Source organism: Rhinatrema bivittatum, chromosome 4 (assembly GCF_901001135.1).
Source record: "Rhinatrema bivittatum chromosome 4, aRhiBiv1.1, whole genome shotgun sequence".
NCBI lineage: Eukaryota > Metazoa > Chordata > Amphibia > Gymnophiona > Rhinatrematidae > Rhinatrema > Rhinatrema bivittatum.
The window spans coordinates 190,069,539-190,089,490 of record NC_042618.1 but is presented as its reverse complement, the minus strand read 5'-3'; the positions used below and the strand labels follow the sequence as shown (position 1 = coordinate 190,089,490).

Here is a 19,952-nt window from a genome sequence, read left to right as displayed (position 1 = left end):
TACAGTAATAAGACCGGGAGAATGATGTCTAACCTTATTAAGTCCTCGGGGGTCAGTAGATTTATCCCTGCGCTGCGTAGCTCCCCAGCTGTGGTGGTCAGAGATACACCCTCTATATTAACATGTTTTCGAGATTTTTATGCTTCCCTTTATACTTCTGATGGGTGGAACCAGGAGGCTTGTCAGCAGTTTTGTGATCTAGTGTCCCTCCCTCATCTGACCCGGGATCAATGTACTATGCTGAATGCCCCCATTTCAGAGGCGGAGATACGTTTGGCCATCCAAAGATCAAAAAATTTTAAAGCCCCGGGGCCCGACGGGTTCACAGCGGAGTTTTTTAAATTATTGGCAGACCAGGTGTCCAAACCGTTGTCTTTGATGTTCTCCGCCTTGGTGGCCCAAGGTTCTTTCCCCGATCATGCAAATTTGGCGCATATTACTCTGATTCCAAAGGCTGGTAAGGATCCCCTATTGCCGGAGTCTTACCGCCCGATTTCTTTACTTAACTATGATCACAAGCTGCTGGCTAAAATCTTGGCGGACAGACTGGCTGTTTATCTTCCTGCTCTGGTGGGGACACATCAGGCGGGGTTTGTCCGTCACCGTTACGCGCTTAATAATATCCGCAAAGTTTTAAGTGCCATGACGATGAGTCAATGGATGTCCCACTCATACCTGGCCATCAGCTTCGACGCCGAAAAAGCGTTCGATAGGGTGGAGTGGGATTATCTGTTTTATGTATTGAAGCGTCTGGGTTTTGGCGGTTTTTTTCTACAGGCTATTCAACTACTTTACAGTGAGCCAAAAGCTTGTATCCTGGCTAATGGGGCGCGGTCGGCTCCCTTTCCGGTGGGCAGGGGTACTCGACAGGGCTGTCCTCTTTCTCCTCTTTTATTTCTTTTACAATTAGAGCCCCTGTTACTTGCCATTAATGGGTCTCGAGAGATTCGAGGCATTCGTATGGGGGATGATATTTTTAAGCAGGTTGCCTTTGCTGACGATCTCTTGGTCTTTATCACTAACCCTCACACGTCTTTACCCCCTTTGCTGCGATTGATTCAGGATTTTGGGAGGTTTTCTGGGTTTCGGCTTAATAAGTCCAAGTCTCTGGTGTTGTCTTACCCTAGCACTCTGAGGGATACCTGGTTGGGCCCCTTCCCTTTACAGTGGGCGGGCGGTGACCTCCGATATTTGGGAGTTTACCTTCCAGGGAACCCAGACCGAGTATACCAGGCCAATGTGCCTCGCTTGCTTCATCAGACCCAAACCACTTTGAAAACCTGGGGGACCCTGCCCCTCTCGGTTACGGGGCGTGTCTCGCTTTTCAAAATGACCATATTGCCGAAATGGCTTTACCTTTTGCAGAATGTACCTCTGCTATTGAAACGTAAAGATTTGGCCGTTTTGGAGCGTTCATTGCGCTCGTTCTTATGGCGGGGCGGGAAATCTAGACTTCCTCTAAGGTGGCTACAAAATCCTTGGGGGATGGGTGGTTTGGGTGTGCCCGATCTCGCTCGTTACAATTTAGCCTGCAATTTGCGGCTCATACGTAATTGGCTGCTAGGGACCTCCCATTATGCGTCCCTGTCGGTGGACCAAGCTCTTTTGCATCCGCTGGCCCCGGCTTATGTGCTGCAGGCGAGTTCGGGCCGCCTTCCTGCCATTGTGTCCCAGACTGCTCTCGTTCGGCCTCTTAGGCTTACTTGGCTACGTCTTACCAGGCTTCTACAAGTTCCCTCGATATGTGCTTACTTTTTACCCCTGGGGGGGAATGTCGATTTCCCCGCGGGGTCTCAGTCGGTTATGTTTAAGGTGTGGGTGTCCAAAGATATTACTCACTTGGGGCATCTGTGGACTCGTGAAGGGGAATTTATGCAGTTCTCGGTTTTCCGAGACTTGTATCACCTGGGGGCTACTCATATTTTTCCATACCTGCAAGTCCGCCACTATGTGAATACTTTGCCAGCGGCTGCTAAGGAGCTTACACTGTTCATTACCCTAGATAGTCTTTTTCATTTTGAGCAGACCAGGGCCCCTTCACTATCTAGTTATTATAAATTCTTGCAGCACCGGCTTAGGTTGGATGTATGCTCCTATCTAGTGGAGCGGTGGAATAGGGATGGGGACTTTTGTCTTACGAGCCTTATTTTACGCAACTGTTTTCGGCGCCTCACCAGGATCTCCGCTAATATGTACTTTAGGGAAATGCAGTTTAAATTTTTAAGTCGGGCGTACATATCTCCCCAGATGGCGTACAATTCCTCTATAGCTGTTTCATCTTCTTGTGTCCGCTGTCCTGGGACAGTGGGTACGCTGTCCCATGTTTTTTGGACGTGCCCGTCGGTTCGCAAATTTTGGCGAAAGATAGCGGACTATATGGCAGATTTATTGGATGTGGCCCTGCCTTTCTCACCCCTGTGGTTTTTATTTGGCTGTGTTTCCCCCATAAGAGTTCGAGATCCTGGTGCGCGCCTGTTATTACAAAAAGCTGGTTTGGTGGGGAAGAAAACCATTTTGTTGCTTTGGCGTTCCCCGGAGCCCCCATCCTTCTGGGGGTGGAGGAATCATCTGCATGCCATGATGACCATGGAGAGTATGGCGGCTCGGGGCTCTCCGCGACGACGTCACCTATTCTCAAGCATTTGGAATTCCTACCTTCAACGGCTGCCTCCCCGGGCGCGTAGCCTTGCGCTGAATGATTGAGTGGGCGCTGGATGATGGAGTGGGGACTGCTATCTTTCCCGCGGACCTGCCTGATGATTCGGATTTTTTGCCTGGCCACTCCGTCTGTCTTCAATGTTGTGGACTATAGAGGATTGCAGGGGGGGATGGGTTGGGGGGGAGGAATAGGGGGGGAGGGAGATTTTGTAATTGGGGGGGGGGAGAAAAGTTGTATATGTTTGTTGGTTTGACTAACCTTGGGAGGGCTCAGGAAACACCCTCTTTACTCTGTTTTTTTTGTAAAACCAATAAAAATTGTTTGAACATAAATTCATAAATTCTCCTCGTTATACATTGAAGGTTCAAAAATATTATTACTCTATATTTTTAATGCTATTATTGCCCTTACACATTTATCTCCACTACAATCTATTCCTAAATTTAGCTGTGCATCTTATCTTTCGCCAAAGTCGCTATACCCATATAACCCCTCTTCTGAAGTCCCTGCATTAGTTCCCTATCTGTTCCTGCATACCGTTCAAGCTCCTCTTACTCACCTACAGCGCCTTCACTCTATAGCTCCTCACTACCTCTCCTCTCTTATCTCTCTCTTCACCACTCCTCGTGCACTCCACTCATCAGACAAGTCATTCGTATCTATGTCCTTCTGCTCTACTGCCAATTCTTGACTCTGTGCTTTCCACCTGGCTGCACCATATGCTTGGAATATACCTCCTGATCTGGTACATTATGTTCCCTTCTCTCGCCTTGTTTAAATCCCAAATAAAAACCCACTTTTTGAGACTCCTTGTAAATGTTCAGCCTGATTCTCCATTTTCTTCCTCATTAACTATCTAATTTTAACCATTGTCTTACTATATGTAACTCACCAAGTCTCTTGCCTTGTATGTTTGACTTGATTAGATTGTAAACTCTATTGAGCAGGGACTGCATACGTCGAGTAGCACTATAGAAATATTGTTGTCGTCATAGTAGTAGTAGTAGAAGAAGAGCAAGCTCAGGGGTGGGTGAATAGAGAGGTAGGGATGGAGGGCTTTTAACTGTTGAGAATATCAGCAACTACAAATTCTCTTTCACATGTTCTTATTGGGAGCTTTTCTATTCCACTGTGGAACATAACAATCAGTATTCCAATATATGCTTAAAGACTTGCAGGAAGATACTAGTCTTATGGCTATTGGATTGCTACAATCAGCCCCTCCCTACACACAAGGCTAATTACAAAGTTAGGGGTTATTTGTTTTTTCTCTGCCTTTTTTTTTTTTTTTATTAAAGCCACAATACAGTCTTTTGCCCTTTTTTCTTTATTTAATTAAAGCAGCCCTCCCTCAATAAAGGCTCACAATAATGGAAATATAGACAAAGGTTATACTTAGCTCCAGATATTTTAAATAAGAAAAAAATTCCACTTAGCTTTTAGATGCCTCTCACAGGAAAACCTGTAGACAGTAAAAAAAAAACGGCAGCATCCTATCCCAACTGCAAAGTGCTGATGAAAGGGTCAATTCCAATTACCATTTTGGGTTTACACAGGATATTTATCTAGTATAGCAAACTTAAAATTGTGTAGATTTCTCTCATCTTTAGTCATACATACTGGGTCTTGCGGGTTTTTCAGGTGCGGCTTCTGTAGTGCGTAGTGCTAGGGGAGAGGGAAAAATGGCAGGCTCCGTGAATAATGAAGTATGCATAGTAGGTGGAATTTAACATGACACATTACTTTTTATTCGCCACTTTTGAGAAACTGAGATCATACCCAACATATCCTGGCTTCAGAATAAAATTCCTTCCTGCCAAGGTAAGCACAAAACAAACCCATTTAGAAACATTTGACGCTACAGTCTAGCATTATTCTCAATGATATCAAATATGCCTTTTTAAACTAATTTTCTCTATGTTTGAGAGAAAATATATTTGAGTTTATTTAGCCTAGAAAAGTGAATACCGAGGGGGGGGATTTGATTACAACTTTTAAATACTGGAAAGGGAATTATAATGAGGGTGACAGTTGTTTTTCATCTGCACTGAACATAGCACTAGAAGAAATGGCTTAAATTGCAACAGGGGAGATTTAGGTCAGATATAAGAGAGTTCTGCAGGAGACCAATGTACAAACATGTGCTAACATGGGCAAATTGGCCTATCAGGGGATCGGGCATGCCCCGGTGGGCCGGCCGGCCTGGTCACATGGTCTCCCACAGCTCCTGCCCAGCCTATTTTTACAATCGCCAGATTCCAGGCACCAAGGAGCTGTTCACGGGAGCTGCGGACAATTTCTGCCGGCTCTGTCTTACAATTTTGCACCATGCCTGGCCCTTGCCTAATTGTAGAACTGCGGGCTGGGCATGGTGCAAAATTGCAAGGCAGCGCTGGCAGAAAGTTTCCCCGGCTCCCACAGTCTTCAAGCAAGCAATAGAAGGCCCAGAAAGGCCGTCGGAACCGACCCTCCCAACTGCAGCTGAGAAAAAGGCCCAGAGGAGCTACTGACACTAACTCTCCTGCCAGTGACCAACGAAAAAACCCAACGGGGCCAACGGCAAAAGCCTTCCCACCCACGGCAGAAGAAAGAAGGAACCAGCAAGGCTGAAGAAGAAGCTTGGTGGGACGGGGCCGGCACATGCCTCCCACAGGAATTTTAACTACAAAGGACCTATAGGGCTGCCGACACTGTTGCCCCTGCCCGTAGTTAAAGAAGAGACCTACTCCCAGCAGTAGCTTAATACAAAGGCCCCGCACGTCCTCTGGCACCTGCAGCAGAAGAAGAGGCCTGGATTGCGAAAGAGCCAGTGTATTAGTGTGTGTAAGAGGGGGGGGGGGGGGAGAGCAAGTAAGAGTGTGTATGTATATGAGAAGAAAAAAGATCCAGTGTGTGTGTGTGTATCTGTGTATGAGGGGGAGAGAAACAATGCATGTGAGTCTGCGTATGAGGGAGAGAGCCAGTGAGTGTTATTGTGTCTGTGTATGAGGAGAAGAGAACCAGTTAGTGTTAGAGCGTCTGTGTATGAGGAAGAGAGAGCCTGTGTGTGTATGTGTGTGAAACCCCACACACAAGAGACAGAGGTTTGAGCATGCTAGTATTGACTACTGAAGTGAACTTCAGCAGAGAAAAAAAAGGGAGCACAATGCAACTATGTAACTTGAGCCACTAGCCCAGGAAATTGAAGAGTGTCAGACCCCTTAATGTGAAGGTACTTAAATGACCATTGAATAGGTGACACAGAGATTCAGGTAGGGAATTTGCATGTCACAGCCACCTGGGCTTCTGCTGGTAATTTTGTAAGAAATATCACAAAAAAAAAAAAAAAAAATCAGAGGATTCAAACTCCTAAATTACAGAACCATGACTGGGAAAAAGATTTATGAGAGAAATGTACTGGAAAACAGTCCTAGGAAGCAAACAGATTTTCACCTTGACTAACAAGAGTATTCAGACACATGGGTACCGAACTCCTAGACAACAGCAGGAATGGCCAGGCAGAATAGAAGGGTTTGCACATTGTCTTTTTCTGTGGTCCTGCCTGGATCTTGGCTTTTTGGCTGAGAGGTGACCCATACAGGGTCAGACAACAGATAAAGCAAAAGCCAGACTGAGAGAAGGTAACTTATCCAGGCTGGGTAACAGCATATGACTGGCCATGAGCTTAGAGAAGCTAAAATCACTGAAAGCTGAGACTGTGAAGGGCCAGAACCACTGAACACTAACACAACCATGAACCTAGTGGAACTATAAACCCAAGCCAGGGAAAACCTTTCTACCAAGGGAGGAGAACTGAAGTAGGGCTGGAGGTGGAGTGGGTCCCCCTTTAATGAAGGGACCCCAGCAGCAGATCTGGAGATCAAGCAGCCCCCCTATCAAGCGGACCCCCTTGAGCAAGGGGACCCCAGCGGCAGTCCAGAAGGCAGAGTCAGGTCCCCCAGGAGGGTGTGGATGCCAGAGGCAGTTTGGGAGGCAGAATGCGGTTCCCCAGGAGGATGTGGACCCCAGTGTAAGATTGTGAAAGAGCCAGTGTATTAGTGTGTGTAAGAGGCGGGGAGAGCAAGTGGCAGATCCAGAGGTGGAGTGGTCCCCCTTGAGCAAGGGGACCCCAGCAGCAGTCTGGGAGGCAGAGTCATGTCCCCCAGGAGGGCATAAACCCTAGAGGCAGTTAGGGAGGTGGAGTCGGGTACCCAGGAGGGTGTGTACCCCAGCAATAGACCAGGAGGCAGAGTTGGGTCCCCCAGGTGGGCATGGACCCCAGCATTAGCATAGATCTTTCAGCAGAGCAGAAGGAGATGTTTAGATACAACAGACCCTACCCAGGCCAACACTACTCACCAGCCCAGTTGCATCTTTTCACATGAGTGAGATTTGGGATAAAGGGGGAGGATAATAATAATACTTGAGTAAATGGAAATGCAAGAGGTCCCTTCTATTCTATTTGGTGGTATACCATGGGGGCCAACAACCCAAAATTCCAAATAGTAAATGCTCTTGCTAACTTGTAGAATAGTTGTGTAGACTGAGACTATTAACCACAAGTAGATAAGTGTGCTGTTTGGCATCCTATTAGCCATGTACATAGTCATGTAGAAATGTATATGCTTGTATAGTCTAATAAACCTGTATATATTTGTACATACTGCCTGCCTTGTTCCCAGTCCCATTTGTTTTCCTGGGGTGAAGGGAGGGAAATACCACCCACTAACACCTTCTTCCAGGCGTCAAGAACATGATGATCTTCAGAGTCTGCCCTAGGGGGCTCCCACCAGGTCAGTCCCAGACACAGGGACACCCCGCAAGTTAAGCGGTCAAGGGGGCGTTACATGTGTATATGAGAGAGATTGAGAGTGAACATGTACAGTATGATTGTGTTTGAGAGAATGAACATGTGTGTGTGTTTGTGAGAAGATAGTATATTCGCCCTCCTCCTCCCCTTCTAATCCATGACAATTTCAGGGTGACTGAGCTATTTGATATCTGCAGCTTTGAAATATTTTGTTATTTTTGGAAAATTAATAAACATTTTAATGAGCTTTTTATATTATTGGATGTTCTAAATATTATCTATTTTGAAATATTCTTTTTATTAGTATGGTTGACTTTTTTTTTAATTCTGCATGTGTGACCAAGGTGAAGTATTCTGCTAACCTGTAGTTTCTGTGTGTGGATCTATAGCAGAAGGAGGTGTATTGGTGTTTTAGGGTCTGATGTTATATTTACAGTTTTTCTTTTTTATAAGCAGAGCTGTTACAATTTGAGTCTGACAGTTAGTATGTTATTGTATGGCAGGAGCACTTTTTTGCAGGATTTTGGATTATATAATGTTCCTGGTACTGGAGGGAAGTGTTATTGCTGTTAATGAGGTGGCATCATCATTTGAATATTTATTTTTGTATGGTGAATGGTAAAGGGAAATGTCCTAGTTAAGCAGTTATTTCTGACTCTGGAATTAAGCCTATCAATTCAAGCTGCTGGTGACTCTGGAACACAGCATTGTTGTATTGCCACCTGCTCTTCCAATGAAAATAGAAAATGTACTTGTTATGCTTCCCAGCCGCGCCAGCACCATGGCCGGTCTCGCTCACCTCACGCTTCCATCCACCAGCTCTGGCTCCCCCTCGTTGGCATCCGCGGCCAACTCCAATCGCCTGCGGCGCTCCCAGGCGTCCCCAGGCCCGTCGGGGCCTTCCAGCTCTCAGCGCTCCTCACGTTGGGGCTCGGCGTCCTCCATGGCATTGGCCCCGCCCCTAGGCACACGTGCACGGGCCACGCTTCCCTTTAAAGGGCCCAGCACGGGAACTCAGTCTGCGGCGCCCGGAGATGACATCACATAGCCCTGGTAAATAAGGCGAGGCTCTTCCCCCAGAGCCTCGCCTTGGCAATCGGGTCGACACCGTTGGTGTGTTAGTTTGCCTCCGTGTTTCCAGTGTCTCCTGTTCCAGTCTCTCCAGTCCCAGCATCTCCGTATTCCTGTATCCTTCCTAGGTAGTACCTATCCGGACTGACTTTTGGTACTGACCTCTGCCTGCCTGACCATTCTTTTGCTTGCCGCCTGGAACTGACCACTGCCTGCCTGACCACTCTATTGTCTGCCACATGGAACCGACCCTCACTTGCCTCAGCTTCGCACAGACTGATCCTGGTATTGACCCCTACTTTGGCTGACCTCTCTTGGACTGATACTCTGACTCTGACCCTTGAGCTTCACTCAGACACCCTCTTCTGGCCTCCTGTGACCTTTGAGCCAACCTGCTTGGAAACCAACCGCTAGACCTACAGGCGCTGCCGGCCTCATCCGGAGGACCTCCTTGAACTGTTGCCTCCCTGAGGTCTCTGGAGCTTCCGGTTCAGGTCTAGCTCATCCATTCTGCATCAGCCACGCACCCTTGCTCGAGGTAGGCACACCTCTCCGATACCTCTCCGGGAGACCATCTGAGGCCCACCTAAGTCCAGCCAGTCTGGGTACCCAAGCGCTCAACCTGCGGAAACCCCGGACTGTTATTGGTGAAGCTCCAGCTAGCCTCTGTCTCCTAGTGTGCTCCGCCTCTTGGTGGCAGGCACTCTCTGGGTCCGACTAGAGGGCCGTACCAATCCTGCACCAGGCCAAGGGTCCACCTCCAGCGCAACAGTACTCAGACTAGTAGGTTTCTTGCTGATTGAAAATGTTTACTGAAATTTTATATATGATATATTAAGTATTTAAAATTTGCACTATATTACGATGTTGGGACTTTCTATATTTTTTGTCTTTTTTTCCATAATTTACTTACAGTTAAGTGGTCAAGAAGGGTGTGTGTATCTATCTATCTATATATATATACAGTATATATATATGTATACAGTATATATATATATATATATACACACACAGCTCCTCTCTATCCCTCACCCTCTTTAATATCTACCTATTGCCTCTCTGCCAGCTACTCACAAACCTCAACCTAACTCACTATTTATATGCTGACGACGTTCAGATCCTCATCCCTATAAAAGAATCCCTTCCAAAGACGCTCTCCTTCTGGGAAAACTGCCTCAAGTCCATCAACCACCTACTCACCAGCCTGAACCTGGTCCTCAATGCAGCCAAAACAGAAATTCTTCTCATCTCCACCGACCATTCTACCAGCCACGATCAGACAACCTCTATTCCTCAGACCACTCAAGTTAGAGATTTAGGAGTCACCATTGATAACCATTTAAACCTAAAAAAATCAATCAACAATATTACGAAGGATTGTTTCTTTAAGCTACAAGTCATGAAAAGACTCAAACCCCTCCTCCACCTCCAGGACTTCAGAACAGTACTTCAGTCAACGATATTCTCCAAAACCGACTACTGCAATACTCTCCTTTTAGGACTCCCGATCTCTGCCACTAGACCACTACAGATGCTCCAGAACTCAGCAGCCAGGATATTAACCAACACTAACTGGAGAACTCACATCACCCCGATACTTAGAAACCTACACTGGTTACCTATTAAATACAGAATTTTGCACAAAGCACTCACCATTATCCACAAATCCATACACAACCAACTTCCTTTAGACCTTCAGTTACCACTCAAACTATACACATCTGCAAGACCCATCAGAGCGGCACACAAAGGAACCCTTCAAGTTCCCCCAACTAAATCCACTCGACTAACCTCCACGAAAGAACGGGCACTTTCCACAGCTGGCCCCATCATCTGGAACAACCTGCCGACTGATCTAAGACTGGAACCCTGCCTGACTACCTTCCGTAAAAAACTCAAGACTTGGCTTTTTGTCCTAGCCTTCCCCTAAACATAACATCGCAACAGTGCTTGCATTTAGCTCAATAGACTAAATGCCCAACCCAGTAATTGTATATTCATTCATGTTCATTCTCCAGTTTTGCTGTCCTTTATTTCCTGGCTACCCTAGCCTCCAAGTTCATTCTCCCTGTTATTTGTACCTGCGCTTCGGCCTTCTTGTTATATGGTTTTTGTTAAGTTAACCCCTAAGTTTGATGTAAACCGGCCTGATATGAAGCTTGTCATGAAGTTCGGTATAGAAAAATGTTAAATAAATAAAATAAATAAATAAATATATATATATATACATACATACATACATACAGGGCCTGATTTTCAAAAGCATTTACACGCTTAAGACTGGGTTTTACACATGTAAATGCACTTTATCCGAGTAAGTGGACTTTTGAAAATTGCTACGATATATGCCATTGAATTGTCCATAGAATTTACCCACATAAGTGCACTTTATGCATGTAAATGGCTTTTGAAAATTGCTACAATAATATGTTACATTTACGCACACAACTCCTTTGAAAATTCACCCGACACTGTATACATTTTTGCATGTGCAATTGTATACCCATGGGCTAGTATGGATAAAAATCCTCCGGGCCGATAGTTTCCCACAATCCGCCCCTATGCGCTAAAACTTCACAAGCAGTGTGCATTAAAGGTGCACACAATCTGGTTTATATGTATCAATAGTTCTTTTAACTCATATTAACTAGCTCATGAGAGTTTTAAAATAAAAACCTATGCTAATGAGATGCAGAACAGCTCATTATCTATTAGCACATAGAAAAATAACTTGACTTAAAACTTGCAAAAGTGAATATAGATCCATAAATACAAAAACTTTACTATCCATGTTAAAGTGATAACTTTAACACTAGTACTTTAATGCAAAACTCATTTGTGTCATTAGCATAGACCCTGAAAATGAGCTAATTAATATGCATTAATGGCCAATAGACACACTTTACGATGTTGGTCTCTAGGTATGAGGTTAGTTAGATTCAGGTACACACTGCTTAGGAAGGTGGTGGCTGAATCTGTCCCTGGAAGATTTTAGAGCAGATTAGACAAACATCTGCATGGGAGGGTTAGGTACAATGGATCCCAGCTGGAGACAGAGGAATGGATAAGATCAGTGATCCCATTTTTTTTTTTTTTAATTTGGCCTCCAACTCAGCCCTCAAGGCCCACCCAACAGGTTGTTTTAAGTCTTCCATGAGGTTTATTTGCATACTCTGGAAACCATTTCAATATAATTGTCTTTTGAGTTGGCTACCACATGATTCAAAAGGCATAATGGATATAAATATAACACTACCTTCAGTTAGTTTATCAGCCACTAAGGCAGTACTTTTTGCTTCATCTTCAGGTTTGGTTACCACCAGAGAAGTCAATGGTGTCACAAAATTGTACTTAAGAGAAAGCTCTGTTGCTTTGGTCTTTAGATTTTCTTTTTCATCCCCTTCAGCTGCAAAACTGTAAACAAAACTAAGAGTAAAACTTTTCATGATCGAAGTACAGAATGGTGAAATACGCAGCCACCATATATCACTTCCAGATACTGTGGCACCATATGCTAAAGCAAAATAATCTGAAGGATCTAACTTTATTTGACAGCTACTTCTGTTCCCCTCCTCCCCCTACTGGAGTCGATGCCATTATGGTAGGCAAGACTGCTGCAGGCATTGGAGAACTACTGGAGGTCTCTAAGCCATGCAGTCTAGAAAACTGATGAACTGGAAAGTGGCACTGACATTACATTATCTTAAACAAGGGTGAGAGGTACGGAGCTCTGTTTACTTTCACAGGCCAACGCAATAAGAAGAGCACAAAAAACAGGCACTCATATTGCGCGCCCAATTGTTTAACTCATCCATATCCTCTGTGGGCCTGATGAAATATTCTAATGAGAGAGAAATCAAAGCGGCATATAAAAAGGGCACGCTAGGGAGAAATGTGCATTTCTGGCACTCAAAAGTATACTGCATCGGGCACAAGGACATCTAAATTGTGCGTTCCTAGTAAAAGTGCCTGGCTTACATTAGTTACAGAAATCTGCACTGCTTGCTTGGGAATTCCCCACAGTTTTTTAAGGTGTCCTTTAGCTAATTATTATGCTCCGAGCCTCTAATCCATGTATACATTTTTTTATTTTTTATTCTAAGCCCAAATAACTAAATCTTATACTGAGCTCTGTAAACAACCCTACCCTACAAGGGGCACATCTATCACAACACAGAGGACCACATTTGTTATGCTTCTCATGAGCCCTTGACTGTGAGTAAACTTTACTCCAGCTCCAGAGCTGGGGTTAATTTTCTGGCGTAAAAAAATGTGCGTTGGAGGCCCAGCCTTTGGGCGCACTTTCCTGTAGAGGGTGATAATAGCTAATGTCTTTGTTTGCATGCAATTTAAATGCAATGGGCACTATCCAATATGCTTTGGTTAGGGTGCACGTTTTAGACAACTAATTTCCTTGCTGCATTGGACACTATTATTGCAGGTCTAAAACGTGCACCCACCTGCAAGTAAACCCATGCGCTAGGCTGGGCATACCTTATTGCCTCGGCCTATCAGTGTGCTGTCATATTTAAGGATGCATAGCCCTGGTTCCAAAAAACTAGAAAACTGGCAAAACAACATTTAAATTAAAAAAAAAATTGAAATAAGCATAAGGAATAGGATAAACAGTGACACAGAAACCAGAAAGGTTAATATTTTGAAGGGACTATCTATTAACACGTCTGCAAATAGATTAGTTGTGATTAATAAGCAGTGACGTGTTGCATTGATTGAAGTGCTCTTAGTGGCCTCTATTTAGATTATCTAATGACAAAAAGGGGCCTCTTACCTAGTGGAGCAGACAGGTGAGAGACCTTTGTTACAAATAAATATTAGTAACATTGAGAGCCCCATTGATAAGTAATCAACAGTGCATAACTTGTGATTTTCAGAGAGTCAGGGTTCAGTTATAAGAATATATTTGTCAACTTTCCTCCCTGTAGTAGGGAGACTCTAGGGGTTTTTGGGTCATACCGAGATCCATATTCAGAAGCCTTTAGCCGGATAACTGTTGCAACCGTCGCCGCCAGATGGCTTCACTCCGCCTACCTTTATTTTTCTGCGACTCCTCCTGCTCCCTGTGGACTTCTGGCTGCCACGGTGTCTGCCCGCCGTCCTCTCTGGCATCCCCAGGCTGGCTTGGCACTGCTTCCCGCCATGCTCCTCAGGTACCTTAGGGCGCGCGCGACGCACGGCCCTCATTCTTATTTCCTCTATGGCGCGAACCTCAGGGGCGTCCCCCTGTGATGACGTCACGCTGCCTGGATATTTAAGCCTGCTGTTTATTGCTAGCCGTTGAGTTAGCAAGGGATTTCCTACGGATGGGATTCGCTCTCCGTACCCAGCTACTCTGCCTCCAACTTCTATTGAACTCTTTTCTGCTAACGGGGTACCCGCTCCTCGGGGGCCTCTCTGCTTCTTTCAGGTCACTACCAGGAACCGGTACTTGCTCCTCGAGGGCCCATGTTCCCTGACTCACTGCCTGTGTCCATCTCATCTTCTACTTGGAAGAATTCGCTACAGACACCATCTGTGAGTTCTACTACCATCTACTCCTCAGAGCTGTTTCCCTGGAACCAGGTACTCGCTCCTCGAGGGCCTGCCTCCGTTCCAGCGCCAGTGCCATCTCCTACGTGGAACTGCTGCGTGAGTACTTTGCCAATGAGTCTCTGCTCCCAGGGATCTGGTACTCGTTCCTCAAGGGCCAGCTCTTCCTATCTCGGGGCTTCTCCATACTGGGGACTCTGTGAATGTCTTATTGTACTCATTTTCTCAGTTCTTTTCACTACAGCACTGCTACCGGAGGAACCGCTGTTCCAGCGCCCTGAGGAATACTAGCCCAGCCGGGCTCCATCGTCTACTCACTACCGCCACCTCTGGTGGCTTCACAAACTGTCTAAATAAAAGATATAATCTGTGTTTGTGTGTCCAGAGCTGAGCCTGACCTGTGGCCTCTCACGGGACTTCCCCCCCCCCGTGGGCGTGGTCAGCTGCCACAGTGTTCAAGGGTCCACCCAAACCCTACAAAACATAACAATAACTCAGAAGTTATCCGGCTAAATGAAGATTTGGGCACATATCCGGCAAAATTCTAACTGGATAATAGTCACGCGGTTAGAATCTAGCCAGATAAGTTAGGGGTGTTCTGAGGGCATACGTTATCCATAAGTTGCATAAGTTATCCAGCTAACTCTGGTTGGCCCATAGACCTGTCTAAAGTTAGCCAAGTTAGCCAGATAAGTTTATCCGGCTGACTCGCCAAGCTGCTTAGTGGCTGAATATGGATCTTGGTGTACCCAAATTTCCAGTCTGCCTCTTCCAAAATTACCTCGACCCCTATGCATTTCATGTAAGAGAATGTTCTTTTATCTACACTCTTTTGAGCTCTAAAATATCAGCATTACATCATGTGATATATGAGCACTCACCAAAGAATACCAAGAAACAATAACATTAAAAGTATTACTTTACAAATACATGCATTCTATACTACAGAGAGATTGTTTCTGAACTAACTATGACTATGTTTCTTGATAAGTTCTTGGTTTTGTCACCCTTAACTGCCTATGTTCGTTCATGGATTGCACCCACATTATGCCCAGTCCTCCTGCTGCAACTTACAGTTGTTCCAGTAGCTGCTGAACGGTTAGATAAGCCCAGAGCCTCTCTGTGTATTTGCCAAATATATACTGCTGGCGGAGTGTGTCTTCTACTTTCCCTTCCAGGCTAAAGTTGAGATGGCTTGTTGCCTGTTAACAACATTCATTAACTTTATTACTTCTATGTAGTATAATTCAAAAGCCACTTAGAGACGTATATCAAACGACAGACTTTAGATAATTCGTTAAGATCTCACTGCCTTCAGAAGAATCAGAGTGGCAGCAGAGGACTGTGCTCACTTGTGTGCTGATTCAGCTTACACTGAACTTAAACAGCTACACACAATTTTGCATGTTGTAATGGACTACATACATCCGCTTATTCGCTTAATGCCCTCACTTGCATGGGATTTCCATGTGAGGACGCTAAGCAGTACTCCCATTAAGGAATGCGTATTTTCTGCACGCAAAAATCCTTGCTGCATCGGGAGTAAGTTTTGCGCCCAGAAAATGCACGCTCAGGTGCAGGCAAAAAGGTGCATTCAACTGAAGGCACTTTTCTGCATCGGCCTGCAAGAGTGGGCCGGCCCTCCTCAAACATTTTTGCACTGATCATGGCTCATGTGCTGCAGCTGAGTTTTGATCTGACTCTAAGCTAGCCCAAGCTCTAGCTGTGTCTAGGAGCAGACAATGGAGCACATCATCAGCGACTGCCCCAACTGCAAATGTAAATTGGAGAAGTTTTTAAAGGAAAACAGTGAAGTAGCTACAATTTAGAGAAACGTGCTGTAGTAAATCATGAACTTAAACTGTTGCCATATTTATGGTCAGTAAGGAATTATTTTATTTCAGTACTGTGTAACGGGCAGAAATGCACAATGAGTGGATCTGTTTGGATTTTTTTTGGCCTTCCTTTGGATTATCATATAGGAATATTTGTTAGGAAATTAGAAGAAAGCTGGTCTTTCCTTCCTGGGGCCCTAGTGCATTACCTCTGCAATGTGACTGAATCCCAAAAGAAGGGAGCCTTGAACATGGGTTTCTGAAGAGTGCTGTGGCCTAGCTCCTGTTACTAACTCCAGAAGCAGAAACCTTACCATAAAGTGGGGGTCACTAGCATCTGTAGCACTGTTCTCCTACAGCCTTCACTAACAATTAGGGATGTGAATCGTTTTTTGACGATTTAAAATATCGTCCGATATATTTTAAATCGTCAAAAATCGTTAGAAGCGCGATACAATAGGAATTCCCCCGATTTATCGTCAAAAATCGTAAATCGGGGGAAGGGGGAGGGGAAGGGGAGGGCGGAAAAACCGGCACACTAAAACAACCCTAAAACCCACCCCGACCCTTTAAAATAAATCCCCCACCCTCCCGAACCCCCCCAAAATGCCTTAAATTACCTGGGGTCCAGAGCGGGGGTCCCGGTGTGATCTTTTACTCTCGGGCCTGCGGTGCGTTGTAGAAATGGCGCCGGCGCTACCTTTGACCTGTCATATGACAGGTCAATATGACAGGACAAAGGTAGCGCCGGCGCCATTTTGTTTTTTGTCCCCCGACGTCAGGAGCGTAGGAGATCGCTCCCGGACCCCCACTGGACCCCCAGGGACTTTTGGCCAGCTTGGGGGGGCCTCCTGACCCCCACAAGACTTGCCAAAAGTCCAGCGGGGGTCTGGAGCGATCTCCTACGCTCCTGACGTCGGTGCAAAATGGCGCCGGCCGTACGGCAACACAATTCGACTGCAGGAGGTCATTCCCGGACCCCCGCTGGACTTTTGGCAAGTCTTGTGGGGATCAGGAGGCCCCCCCAAGCTGGCCAAAAGTCCCTGGGGGTCCAGCGGGGGTCCGGGAACGACCTCCTGCAGTTGAATTGTGTTGCCGTACGGCCGGCGCCATTTTGCGCAAAATGGCGCTGGCCGTACGGCAAAACGATTCGAGTGCAGGAGGTCGCTCCCGGACCCCCGCTGGCTTTTGGCAAGTCTTGTGGGGGTCAGGAGGCCCCCCCAAGCTGGCCAAAAGTCCCTGGGGGTTCAGCGGGGGTCCGGGAGCGATCTCCTACGCTCCTGACGTCTGGGGACAAAAAACAAAATGGCGCCGGCGCTACCTTTGTCCTGTCATATGACAGGGCAAAGGTAGCGCCGGCGCCATTTCTACAACGCACCGCAGGCCCGAGAGTAAAAGATCACACCGGGACCTCCGCTCTGGACCCCAGGTAATTTAAGGCATTTTGGGGGGGTTCAGGAGGGTGGGGGATTTATTTTAAAGGGTCGGGGTGGGTTTTAGGGATGTTTTAGTGTGCTGGTTTTCCCGCCCTCCCCCGATTTACGATTTACACGATATTTACAAAAACAAAACCGCGACGATCCGATTCCCTCCCCCCCCAGCCGAAATCGATCGTTAAGACGATCGATCACACGATTCACATCTCTACTAACAATTGCTCAACCTTATGCAAATAAACAGCTTCTTACCCTCACACATTTAATTAGCATACCAGGGAATGCTCAGGATTTCACCTGGAGACTCAGGGAATTTGCATCAATTGCCCAGTCTCCAGGGAAACACTAGAAATCTTCGGGCGTTTCTTTTTAGAGCTCCAGCCACTCCCATTCAGGAAACCTGCATAGAACAGGAAGAGAAGGGCAAGTGTGGAACAGCCACTGCAGGCAGCATGTGGAGAGAAATTGGAGGAGGACTGCAACAGGCACACCAGCCTGCAGCTGTAATTACAGAACCTGGGACTCACTCAGTTAAGGGTAGAGTGAAGGTGCACAAATCAGAGAGCTGTGACTTATACAGGGTGGGAGTAACGAGAATGCTTGGGTCAGGAAGAATACTGGGATCATTCCCAGAGGAGGGAGGGGGAAGAACGAAAGCTGATATGCATCATTTCTCCCCTACCCTTCCACTAATCAACAGCAATATTAGAGTGACCACAACTCAAAAGTTCCCAGGTACGTCAATTAGTCATCTTCATGACCTCCGTAGAGCAAACACAATACTGTAAATCAGCAAACGAGGATGAAGGGCTGCAGATGCATCACTGGGAGTAAAATGCTGTTTACCCAGGGAAAGAAAGAGGACCACTGACTTGAAAAACAGTGACCTAAGCTAAAGAAGAATCTCACAGGCGCTCAACCCAAGAAGGGTGAAAAGTTCTTTACTGGAGCAGGTCTTAAACCGCCATGGCCCCGTGTGTGAATCAGCTTTACCCCCTGAAGGAAGCAGACGTATACAAAATGGCATTTGGGTTTCCATGTACCTGAGATGGATTTTTATTTGTGAAGATTTTAAGAGCGGTGAAAGTAAAGGACTTTAATGGCAATATTCAAAGCCATTTACCAAGGTAAATAGTGATTTCAGCACTTAGATCAGCTGTCTGAAAATGTGGCTAAACATACGCACATTAACCACATTTACAGAAGGCGTTTGGAGGGTGGGGAGCATGTTTAGGTCTGGAGGGAGGAAAATAATGCACAAAGGTTACATTTTCCATGAGAAAAAGAAGAGGTGGAAACGTCTGCAACTTTCAGAGAGAAAGTGTACGTGGGCCTTCTTTTAGAAAATGGGTGCAAAGTCCACAGGTAAACATATCTGCAGGCTTTGTCCTAATGTGGACACTTAGAAAATCTCCCCCTTTATTGGAAGGTGCGCCTTGTGGCTTTCTTCAGACAACTATCGGGATTTCTCGAGTCTCCTTCATGGGACGCAACTCTCTTCCAGCCCTAGCAGGGCTGGAAATTGTTCTCCTTACAGAAAACAGGATCAGTTTAGGTATTTATTTCCTTGTTTGATTTATAACTCGCCAAGCCTGTAAAATAAAACACCCTAGGCAAGGTACAACCAAACAAACACATAATTACGATGAACACACAACGGTAAGAAAGACTGGGGGAAAACTTTGAAAAGCCAGAGGTAGAATTAACTCGTTTCAGGTCTTAGCCACTAGAGGGGGCTCATTGCACACAGACACCTTCTCTTTTCATTAAAATTATGTAAACGCATCCCTCATACAGTGGTAGGTACCCCTTGAGCTGTCACTGCTGATGGCAGACTTATCAGATTGTTGTCCACAACACGTCCAGCCACCACGATTTCAGAGCCGCCGTAGTAATGCTTAAAACTCTGCTTGGTTACATCAGAAACTGCTGCCTCTGGATACTGCATCTGAATTCCTGAGAGGAGGGGTTTGGCAACCTCTTCATAAAATCCCTGTGTAAAAAAAAAAAAAAAAGATTACAACTGTGACACAATTGTGTCATTCCCCAGGGAACTGTTTTATTTTTTCACTGTGATGTGTATAGATAGAAACAATAATGGAATGTAAACACGAATCAACCAACCTCAAACCCTCTCTCACTAATTCCTGCTGAATATTTATCATACTATTACCATTCACAACTGTGTCATATTTATTCATTTGATTACCTATGTACCGTTTCATAGTCTTATTTTTTCACTTGCTATTCTAATGTATCAATAGGCTGAAATGTAAATATTGTGCTGTTCAATTTCTCCCCTTCCATCCCAAGTTTATTTTCCTTGTTTTTTGTAACTTTCCCTCTCCCTTTTTCTGATTCACTGTATTTAAAGTTCAAGGTTCTTATTGAAAATATTGTTTTTTACGTTATGTTATGCTTTACACTCCTTGTTATTTGTAAACCGGGTTGATGTGATGCCTATCATGAAACTCGGTATAACAAAAACAATAAATAAATAAAATAAAAATAACGGATGACAGCAGGAAAAGATCAATTGGCCCCTCCAGTCTGCCGAGTTATTCCTGACCAAACTGCAAGGACATAACCTCAGCCACCTCAGCTGTAGGAGCTTG

General features: G+C 45.5%; 1 protein-coding gene across 10 annotated transcripts in view; it reads right to left on the bottom strand.

Annotated features, from left to right (window-relative positions):
* LOC115090397 (inter-alpha-trypsin inhibitor heavy chain H3-like) overlaps nt 1-19,952 on the bottom strand; it is a 110,348-nt gene that overhangs the window by 29,123 nt on the left and 61,273 nt on the right. For 9 of the 10 annotated variants that reach the window (XM_029599431.1, XM_029599432.1, XM_029599429.1 and 6 more), the window contains 4 exons: nt 19,145-19,330; nt 15,141-15,268; nt 11,776-11,933; nt 4,280-4,324 (listed from right to left, as the gene is read on the bottom strand). In XM_029599431.1, coding sequence (XP_029455291.1) covers nt 4,280-4,324; nt 11,776-11,933; nt 15,141-15,268; nt 19,145-19,330 — 517 coding nt within the window. The remainder of the gene's footprint in view (nt 1-4,279; nt 4,325-11,775; nt 11,934-15,140; nt 15,269-19,144; nt 19,331-19,952) is intronic. The other variant, XM_029599434.1, reaches the window with a different exon arrangement.